The 11,689-nt window shown below is 34.3% G+C and overlaps 1 protein-coding gene across 1 annotated transcript; it reads left to right on the top strand.

Moving 5' to 3' along the window:
* The first annotated feature begins 6,389 nt into the window (after nucleotides 1-6,389).
* LOC119085892 (cilia- and flagella-associated protein 299-like) lies at nucleotides 6,390-7,994 on the top strand. The gene is made up of 4 exons (XM_037196429.1): nucleotides 6,390-6,767; nucleotides 7,135-7,312; nucleotides 7,369-7,538; nucleotides 7,596-7,994. The coding sequence occupies exons 1-4, from the start codon at nucleotides 6,631-6,633 to the stop codon at nucleotides 7,819-7,821; spliced, it is 711 nt and encodes a 236-aa protein (XP_037052324.1). The 5' UTR covers nucleotides 6,390-6,630; the 3' UTR covers nucleotides 7,822-7,994.
* Nucleotides 7,995-11,689: the final 3,695 nt, after the last annotated feature.

Below are 11,689 nucleotides of genomic sequence, written 5' to 3'. Positions count from 1 at the left end.
AATTCATGCAGCTAAAACCACCGTTGACGAAGTAGAAATACTCGATTCGATGAAATTCCGTTTAGTGCATCATAATTATTACTAAACGATTGTAAAAATGACGAAAATTTGGTTTATTTGGTTTATAATAGCCCAGTGAAAAATTAGCAGAAAGTCAGCAGAACAATAGCTTTTGTGTTAGAGCGAAACACACGTCTTCATCTTCATCTTCATCTTCATCTTCAACTTCATCTTTCTATGGCAGTAGAGCAACAACATTCAACGTTGGAAATCTTAAATTTTAAGGGAAATAACGCAAATTCAATTTTCCAACTTGTAGCTTTACTGCTGAACTATTTATTCGATGGTTGAACTCTAAAAGTAATGACGATTCAATCTCTTTTTTCTTTGTTTTTCGCGTTTTACCTGGGGTACATAACACAGTTTGTTTTTTTTTAATGTTTTTTGTTCGAGCACAGAAAATACGGCATTATTGCATTAGAAAGACATAAACATTTTGAACTATCTTTGGTGTAGTAAAGCAAATTCCTACCATAAAAACATACAGGTCTCACAGGAGGAGCCAGTAAGCCATGTGATAAGTCTTTTCCCCTGTAACTCATGCAGCATATACATGCTGACTTTTACAAAATATGGGTAATAGTGCTCGTTCGAGTGCCCATCATCAGGGATGCGCTACTGACAAAAATATGCGAATAGCTCCAAATGGCATTAGATGGCCTTACATAGAATGGTTATTTGGATCACAAGTGACGAAAGTAAAAAAATTCAACCGTGTGCGAAGTTTGCAGCCCGTGGCCGAAGGCACCAGACGGAACGCATGTTGTTGCTGTCATTTACTTTCACATCCTCGTTTGAGGGGCGAAAGTACTTTCGCTCCTCTGTTGGGAGGCGAAAGTATTTTCGCACCTCTTGTGATGTCGTGGCTAACTGAGAGTTGAATTTTTATACTTTCACATCTCATTCGGGAAGCGAAAATTACAACTTTCGTAGTTGGTGTAATGAAAAAATGTGTGTTATAACAAATGAAGTACAAGATCCAATATCAAACACAACGGGCATAGTCATTTGTGTACCTGTTTTGGACGATTGATTTAAGGCAATTTCGCGGATTGTAGGCCGAACGAAGTGAGGTCTACAAGCGAAAGTGCCTTAAATCAACCGTCCCAAACAGGTGCACATGTGAGTTTTCATGCAGAGGGCCGGAAACCCGAGAAAATTCGAAAAATTGCCATCATTTTCGGCCCCGAAGCATGAAAATAAGTATTTCAAACAAAAGAAGTAGCAGATTTAACGAATATAACGCGATACGGTTGCCGTTTTTGAAAGGTTAGTACATTGACCTAACCCTAGACTCTGTTCATTATTTCATAACTGACAACAAAATTACAATTTTGATCGTAAATCCAATTCAAGGCTTCACGAAATATGGAGCTCTAATGTTATTTACTACCTAATTGAAATTATGAAACAGAATCGGTGCGACCTATCATTTTAGTGTACCTTCAAACCGTGCGAACGAATTTTATTCGTTCCATAACATTCTCACTGTAACCTAAAGGTTTCATGAAAAAGAAAAGCAAAAAATAAGCCAGTCCGAAATGGGGTAAATATTGCAAAAATTGATATTCAAAATACATTTTCATTGAGTGGAGAAAGTTGAACAACACGCTACATAGTTACACCCAAGAGCTTTGTGTTCCGGATTTATTTCTATATTGAAAAATAAATCAATTTTGTTTTAAAGAGAAAAAAGGGAACAAATCTCTCTAACTGCAAAATTCGGGAAAAAAATCTGTTCCAAAGCTGTTTTGCATAAATGTATTTTTGAATCGAATGTGCAATACAGAGTTGAATCTTAAATCTGTTACTTTTTCTGGCTAAAAATGAAAAGTCAATTTGTCGGTTTTCTTTTTGTAACGACGTGTAGTGTGAGTATGTTATTTAGTGCTTTTGGATAATACTCGCCTTTTCCTCAAAGTTCACATTAAATATTCAAAACACAAACCCAATCAATACTCAGTATCAAATTTCAACCGCATAAAAAAACCACACAGCAGTAGACGGCAGTAGATCAATGAATTTTATTAAAATAAAAGTAAAAAAAAATGAAAGCAAAAGTTTGCTTTTTCGCATTATCTTATCTCATCCGATTATGGATGGTATGTACCAGAATAATTTATTCGAGAAAAAAGAACGTAAATGTACTTGCGTAAAGTACATCCTATCCACTAATGCTTGTGGTAGAGAAAAATAAAATCCGTCTTCTGCTTCTGTTATACGAAAATAAAAAGAATCGAAATTATTGCCAGTCTACAATAGATAGGGTAATGTTGCTAAGTCTATGTATAAATAAATAAAAAATCCTCCAATCAACAATTGTGTACTTTAACGGCAAAACATTCAATTCCATTTTAATCCAATAAAACGGCAATAAAACAGTTTAATAGAGTTATAATCAAATAAATAAATATTTTATTAGTTAGCAGATGTTTTGTCGGAATATATACATTTTCCGTTGTTGTTGGTATAAAATAAATTTATAGGTAAGTACCTCGGTAAGTACTCAGATAATAGAGGAAATTGCTATGGTGTAGATTAGATATACAATTTGCAAACCAGTTCTAGATTGACAATAAAACTTTTTTTACAAATGCATCGGATTTTTGTTGATCTGGTCGGAATTACCAGAATTAAAATTATTATTTTTTCGGTGATGATGCTACTAAATCGACTACTATTCGTTGTTACAAAAATAAAGTACTGTCTCTGACCTTACCTCCATGTATCAGACGAAAAATTGTATTATTTATGGCTTACGATTGTATACCTATTCGGATAATCCTGCCGTCACAAAAAAAATTGTTTTCGAAAATTTACTCTCATTTCCAATGTTTTGCAGTCGTACTTTGAGTTGAAATGGAAAATATTATAAAAATCTCATATTTCAAAAGATATATCTAAAATGTCATGGTTCAGTTGCAACTAGTTGTTTAAACTAGAAGTAGTTCATAAAACCTTTCTAAATAAAAAAAAAAGTTGGGATTAATGTGTTCAAATGGAATCATTCTACTCAAACTATGGTTCGAATCATCCGAGACCTGTGGATGTCTTGTAGCAAATGCTATATAATCTAAAAGAAAAAACTTTAATACTTTTTTATCGTTTGAACGGACGAACGATGTGAAGCAACGATGCATGTATGATGTTGTCTTATATAACAAAATTGTTGTTAAAACTGATGAAGTAATAGATTTTCTTGTATAGATCAGTATTTAATTAGTAGATCGGAAAAGGGAGCAGATTTGATACGTAATGGATTTTATGACAATGTGATTACCTGTGGATTGTCACTTGAGTCCGGGTTTGACAAAATATTTACGTATCTGTCTTTGACAATTGACTTCAGACAATTTCGCTACATGAACCACGAGAAAAATTCCGAAATTCCCTTACTTTCGGCCTCGAAGAATAAAAAAGCATTTACAGCCGACTTCATGACATATTTTTCACAATGAGAAAGATTTACTTTTCGTCACTGAGTTGCATAAAATTATAATAAATTCGACTTCACAACCTAGTCGAATATTTCAGACTATTAATATAAAAGAACACTGCAGAACTTATGATTTGCATCTTCAAAGCAATCACGGTTAAATAACTTTTCATTGAACGCCATCCAGTCATGATTGTAAAGAAGAGAAAAATGGTATAACTATGCCGAGCCGAGAGAAAAATATATTCTCATAACTGAAAATGAGGAATGTCATTAGCATGAAAGAAAAAGAACGGAACTGTTTGTCATTTCTAGTTTCCTCAGGACGTTCGATTTGTATCTGAAACTTTTGTAGCTAACGAAAAATTTTATAATTTACTTTTGAAGTAAGGTGTCGTTCATAAATTACGTAACACAAGAGAGGATATAAGGCCTGCATGACGGTCCATATTTATTTTGTGGCAATTCTCATACATTTTGCGTGACTTTCTTAAAAATTCTTATTTTTGATTTATGTAAAGTCGAAGCATTATAATTTGATCGATTCTATTCATTAAATTCATTTTCAAATAATTGTAGTTATCAAAGAAATCATTTAGAAAACATTACATTATAAAAGCCTACACATGCGCATTAGACCTGTTTACTCGGGGTAGACCTGCGGGTAATCCGTTCAAATGCACATGTCTATTCTGTAATGTTTTCTAAATGATTTCTTTGAAAGAAACAATTATTTAAAAATGAATTAAATGAATAGAATCGATGAAATTATAATGATTCGACTTTAATTTATGAACGTTCTCGAAGAAAATATGAATTGATTCATTTTTATAAGATCCGTACTATGCTATTTAGCTCGATATCAGGTCACGCTAAGGAACCCATTTAATCGTAGAATAAGCAACTCTTTCATAAATCTAGCAAAAAGAAGTAGAGTGAACAAAAAGTAGTTCGCAAAGAATGAAGTCCTGAAGAATACAAAAAATGTGTCACCTAAAGAACCGATAAATAGGTTCCAAAAGACTTATCATCAATTTTTCCAGCGTGTTAACAGTTAAATTTACTGTTAATTGTGAACAGGCGGAGCTATTGTAATTTACTAGGTTAATTCATGAATTTACCAGTTGTAAGTTAATTAGGTTAAATATTGAACGACTGTCTATAACACCCCTCACCCTCTATAAATGAACATGAATCAAACAACCATTCGAATTAAGTATGGGAGAGTATTGTTTAGGAAGCCCTGTAATAAATCTACTCTCTTCGCTTATAAAGTATGCCTTGCGGGTGTGACATTCATTCATGAATACAGAATCTGTTTGTGGCGCTCGTTCTTCGCTGGGAATTTATTCCCTATTTTTTCTAATAATTGCACATAGCGGGTGTCGTAGAAGGAAAGTGAAACGTAATCTAGAATTCGAAAATTTATTGTTGTTTGATCAACTCCAAATCGATTAATGACATAAAAGAATGTGTTGTGTTTACCAGTTGGAAAATCCTATTGAAAGTAAATACTCAATAACTTAAGGTTTATAAAGTTGAATTTAATTCACGATGACAAAACTTTACTTCTCTTTTTCGACAAAAATAGTTCCTTGAAGCTAGAAGATTCCTATATTATTGAGCTCGCCTTCGACTCAGATCAACAGTACAATAAGCACTATAAACGTTTCAATGTTTATGTGTCCCTCAATTGCATAAATAACTATTATATCATTGGTCCTGCTGTAGGTCTGTTCCAATGACATAGGAAATGTCGAATTACAGTCAAACTTCATCCATAGAGACATAACCTACTCAATATTTTTATGAAAACCGATATATGTGGATTAAATCGTGTTCGTTCAGCCAGTGAAAATTCCTGTTTACAGTTACAACAAACTTAACTGATATTTTTCATCATAATTACTTTTATGAACGGTTTAAAGTCCGGAGCAAGTTCAAGGTTACCTACGATTATATTCGTCAATTCAACTCAATATTTTGAAAAATCTGGCTGTAGCGATAACAGCTGATTCGACAAGTTTACCAATGAGGTTTCATACAGCAAAAACATGTTCAAAACAAATGAAGTAAAAGATTTCTGAAATCAATTTCTGAAAATATTCGATCAATTGAAGTAATATTTTAAATCATCATCATCTTGTCTTACTCAGCGGGAAGCATAAGGCACCAACAAATTGCCTCCCTCCCAAACGATTCAGCGCTAAGGCTTTCACTTCGCTCCAAGTCTTTCCTTGGTCCTTGGCTTCTTCGATGATTGTCCTTTTCCACGCAATCTTTGGACGACCCCTCTTCCTGTTTCCCTGTGGATTCTAATCTAGCGCAGCTTTCGCTATGTATTCACTGGATCTACGAAGAATGTGTCCTATCCAATTCCACTTCTAAATTTTTCAATTTATGTCAGTGTTCATTTGAGTTCATTTTCATCCAGTGTATTAGGTCCCTTATTTGACGCTTCGAAAATGAACCGCTCCTGCCTGGTTTATTTTACTCTGCCGTGGATCTTCAGAATTCGTCTTAGACATTTGTTGACAAAAACTTGGATCTGTGATAGTTTAAATAGTAAGACTGTTAATATGCTTGCCGTCTGTGACAGGTTAAAGTGACTGTGAAAGTTCTCGAAATTATTGGATGAAAAGTGTTCATGAAATTCGAGAATTTTCAAGAATTACGAGAATCGATCACTAAAATAGGCCCTCCTTCAAAGCGATTGTAGTATTCGCAATTTTAAGGTGCTGCTACTCATTGTCACTGCAGTGGTTTTGGTAATTATTAGTGAGTATCTAACCATGGTTAGATACTCACTAATAATTACCAAAACCAACCCGAAAAGCTATATCGTGTCCTCACGAATGTACACGTCTTTCCTAATCAAAGTAATCGATGTCGTCATTGAAAAACAAATAAATTCATAAAATCTGTTCAGATAAATTATAAGTGTATTTTAGTCTAAAAATACAAATAAACATCCAAATTGCAAAAACTACACATACAACATCCAACAAGTTGATCCACACAAATCTGTGCAATTATTCTCTGTGAAAATTGCAGTGAATTCGCTTTTCTTTCCACTTCTGGAAAGCTTCTTATAAATCAATTGAACGAATAAAACATAAAACGGATAGTAAAACATGGATGCATTCGACGATAGAAAACTATTGGCTTACGATACTTATGAAGAGTATTTGGACTCATTTATCGTCACAGACGATATATTTTACTTAAGAAATCGAGATTTTGCTCGAACGAACGCTGCATTAGGTTACAGGTTGGTTTATGTTTTCTGTTTGTTTGTTTGTTGGATAAAATGCAATGTTGTGCTTCTGCACAATATGTGATAATGCTTTGGACAGCTTTCATTTTTACAACGAGCATCGGGTGCGTTATTAAAAGGTGCAGCATTGCTAAAGTAAATTTTTATTATTTTGAGTTGAGTCTGTTGACCTAAAAGATTTTATTCTAGAGTTGAATGAATGTATTACGTGATAAGAATTTGTGTTCCGTTCTGTGTGTTGTTATGCGAACAACACGAAATCCTGAAGTCATTTTATTCGGTTTTGTGGCTTAAATTTAATTTTAGTTATTTCACCAACCTATGTTATTGCTGTCTCATGTTGAACGGTAAACATTTACAGAACATCCACGGCAATCTTAACCCGACAAGCATTTTTAACGCAAAGAGAAGCCGTTTATGAATCAATTTTCCCTTCGAGGAAGCCTCATATTTTATATAGTGCACATTACCACAAAAACGATGAATTTTTGCAAGAGCTATCGTTGCGCGAACGTTCGAATCGAGTCGGGATGATGACGGTTTGTGCGGTAAATTTTTGGTCCTGAATGATGCTGTAAAATGTCCCAAAATTTAGACTATTATATCGATGAGACACCGTAAGCCAAATGGTGAGGAAATCTCAGGTTTCATTGACTTTGCGGAGAGTTTGACGAAATGCATGGAATCGGTCGAAGATGCTCGTATTGATTGGTATGCCGTTTTCAATTATTCGAAACGAGTATGGCCGACGAAACATGATTTGGGGTTTGTATGCTGCAAATATGTCGACTTAATGCGGTAGACTTATTCGATTGGTCCTAGTTATTTCAATTGGAGTACTGGCTACAGTTGTATGAACGATAGCAAACATTTTAAGGCAATCACAGATCCACATTTGGGATTAATTTTTGAGAGTCGAAACGATAGACATCGCATTTTAATGGATCCATTGGCGGAATGTTCCAGAGGAACAACAAGAACAAAAATTGACACTCCAAATTATGCTTATGTTGTACTGTTCGACCATGTCGTTAGAAATAGACCTTAATTTTCACAAACAAAGCTATAGACTCGCGTCGTTAACTGTGTTTGTTGTTTGTCAAATTTTATTGGATATTTTGTAAAGGATTTATAATTATCTCATGATGTAACTGAATGAATTTCACCCACAATTTGTAAATATGAATTTCCTAAATTTCTCAAACAGAAAGTTTTCTTTTGATGGCCCATACAAGCATTCAAATCTAACATTGTTGTACTTCGTTTGAATGATGATGGTACAGAATGATTTAATAATTTCGAAATAAAGTTTGTTGTCGCTATCCGAATAATTACTGAATGCGATTCAGAGAGCAATGTGGTTGGGAGTATTAAATTCGATATTAATTAGCCATAAAATCAAATAACCTCTCAGATGATGATGATTAGTATTTATACTAAATTCGCAACATATTTTAGGATGTTCTTTCGTTTTTAGACCCGTACGAAGTACTGGGGTCTTATAGGTTTACGCATACGTTTGTAACACGTCGAATTGGACTCCCTGAGTAAGGGGAAACCTATTGTGGTTGTCCAGAGATGCCAAATCAGCAAGAAAATGTCCGTCTGTCCGTCCGTCCGTCCGTCCGTCTGTCTGTCTGCACGATAACTTGAGTAAAACGCATCCGATTTTGAAAATTCTTTTTTTCCCCGTTTGGTAATGTCAAAAGACAGGCTAAGTTCGAAGATGAGTGATTTTGGATCGACCCCTCCTGAGCTGGGGCCCAATAAGTGCTTTACGGTTTTTCGAAGATATCTCCGGACATTTAAACGCTATACTCGTAAATGATACATCGAATGAAAGATATTTACAATACCGATCGACAAAAAAAAGTTTATGGAAATCGGATGACCGACTTGTGAGTTAGACCCCTTGGTGTGGAACAGGCACAGGGCGGCAAGCAGTTTTTGCTTGTAGGTCGGCCACATTTGAACATATTTCGTCTGTTTTAGCTTTAATAGATAGGTATTGACCGTACCAATCAGGGAAAAAAAATTTATGAAATTATGTTCTCCGGAGCGTGAGCTAGGTCTCTTGGAGTGAGCTCTTATCTGGCTACTCGGCCGTACAGTGAACGTGGAGTATTTTGTCAATATCTCGAGTAAATTTTGACCAAATTTCATGATTTTTTTTTTGTTTGAAAGGTATTAACGATTGTAAAGCGTCTGTACTATTTCCGGTCTCCTAACAAAATGGCTGCCGGCGGCCATATTGGATTTTATTAAAAGTGATATAAAGTGGGGAAAATGATGCTTAGAGAGTTTCTGTTAACATAAAAATAATTTGTTATATGTGTGGGGTGTTTCAGGGATTCCATATATGGACATCTATATATACCTATATACAGCTATATTGAGCTATATACAGGCATATAGAGCTATATAATAGCATATTCCTCTGTGAAATGTTTATTTACAGTGAAATATAGGTAAATATAGCGGTATATAGCTGTTTAAATAGGAATTTATGAAATTTGACTTCGTACGGGGCTGTCTATATTGCCTCCGGCAATTTAATTGTATATGATAACAAGGCAAAGAGTAGATAATGTAAGTGATTTAAAAGGAAGAATAGTTTTTCAGCAGAGAAGAAAATGAAGTAAGAGAAATAAAGAGTTTCACATTAATCGGCGTTAGCTATGTTTTTTCCTCCAAATTTGATATTTTTAGTGAAATTTTCCAGTCAAATAATTTTCCTGTCACATACGGCTATTCATCTGTTATCGATGACGACGACAAAAATAATGACAAGCTCATTTTTATAGCAAAATACATGTTAAAAAATTGAAGTACAAGATTTGAAATCAACCGATTGAAAATACTTTGATCGTTAGAAGTAATAGACCCGATAATAATTCTGGTCATATGCTTGCCGTCTGTAACAGGTTAACAACAACATTGTGGGCTGTGTGGACGACTATGTGTTATCGACAGTATAGTAAGCCGTTGCTTAAGGTCCCCACGCAGTCAAAAAAAGAACATTCAGTTTTGTCTCGGTTTACATAATTTACGCATATTGTTAAAAACGATCTGTCAAGTAAACGGGAGGCAACACAGCATGCTTTTTTTACTGCGATTGCACAATACATCGTACATAACAACTCTTGTGTAACAGCTAATGAAGTAAAAGATTTTCGTCTGTGTATAATAAAGGACGAAAGACTGGATAATTATACTGTCAGCATAAGAAAAAATACATTTGAGAGAAAGAGACAAAACATTTATTACTGTGGATACGCTTTCCTTCCATGAAATAGTAGATTACGTATGGCCAAAAATACGAAGCAAAATACAAAGTTTAAAGCAATTACGTTAGTTACTAACTAAGCTAGAGCGAGATAGGTTTGAACGCCAATATTAATCCCAACAAAATCTCTACGAGAAAATGTGACGCAGTCTTTGTAGTACAATTTCTAAAATGAATGATATCGCTAGAGTTGACGCTTTCAGCTTCGTTACACAAAAATTAAATTGTACACCCAATTAGTTCAAACAAACTGGCTTAGTTTTACTCATCATCTGCCAAATAATTTTTACCAAAAAAAATGTGACTGAAAACAGCAAAAATTTTACCAAAAAAAATCTGCGTCGTATGTGGTAGATAGATTTTCTTGTAGGTCTGCTCCTGAACATCTACCACTATTTTTTTTGGGTTAGACTGCGTCAAGTCATAATGACATAATGAATTAGTTTCAACCACAAAATTTTGACGACCGAACCAAGGTTCAGAACTTTGGACCGAACTGCAATGTGACTGTTTCATATATTTTTTAGACACTGTAGCCAAATTATTGTTGGAGAATCAAAGTAACACGATCAATTGTAAAACAACGAAGTAATCTGTCTCATACTTTTATCCAAAATTCTACATTACTGTTCACAAATATATCGTCCTTCTTCCAGATAACACCAAATTAGTTTCACACCTTTCAACAATTATCAATCCTGGTTTGTAAGCTCATATTTCATCTGTTAATGACAGCGAAGTATAAGCGACGAACTATAGTATTGTGAGCTTGTATCAAAATGTATGTTAAAACTAATGAAGTAATAGTATAGGTTCCAAGTTGTGTATTTGATAAGTGGGGTGTTACAGCCCGACCCGAAGGGGATTTGCTTGCCGTTTGCGAAAGGATAAGAGGACCTACTTACATTCTTTAAATAGCACCCTCCAGTTTTGGCTTCTCTAGCATTTTTCGTTAACCGGAACTATCCCTTGTCAATGTTTTCCAATTGCTAGGTTTTCATCCGACTCAATAACAACTTCCCTTCTCGCTAACGGTTCTAGATTTTAGTGTTTTTAGATTCTATGTCGTGATCCACTTGCCATTTATAAAAGATTTTACGGTTTATCGCAACATAGCACAACAACTTACTTTCATCACTTTCATCAAATATTACTACGAATGAAAAGATGAGTTTATTATGAATTTATATTTCTTCGATTGATTTCGATTCAAATTTTATTCTCATAATTCAATTCTTTTATTGTTATCGAATTTTCCGTCTTTTCTTTTTAAAAGATTATATGAATTATCACACAAAGCCGATGGCAAGATAATAATAAAAAAAATTGTATCCAAAATTGACAATGATGTTTTGTGTTTTATAAGTATAGAAAGTTCGGTGCCTGGGGTTGTTTCTCCCATATTATATCACATTATTATATGAAATTTCCCACCATTTATCTGTCTATAATATATCCAATCTTTTGCCGTCGTAAAGCATACATACATATATAGTATATCCTGTTCTATTACACGTGAAATTGAGGCAATGTTTGGTAAATGGAATTTATGTATGGATTCGAGGCAGAAGCAGACACGTTTAACTGTGTATAAATACAAATGTGTGTATGTACAAATATGGTATATATG

This window comes from Bradysia coprophila, chromosome IV (genome assembly GCF_014529535.1).
Source record: "Bradysia coprophila strain Holo2 chromosome IV, BU_Bcop_v1, whole genome shotgun sequence".
NCBI classification, from domain to species: domain Eukaryota; kingdom Metazoa; phylum Arthropoda; class Insecta; order Diptera; family Sciaridae; genus Bradysia; species Bradysia coprophila.
The sequence above is the reverse complement of the archived record's forward strand: the minus strand, read 5'-3'. Positions and strand labels throughout refer to the sequence as shown.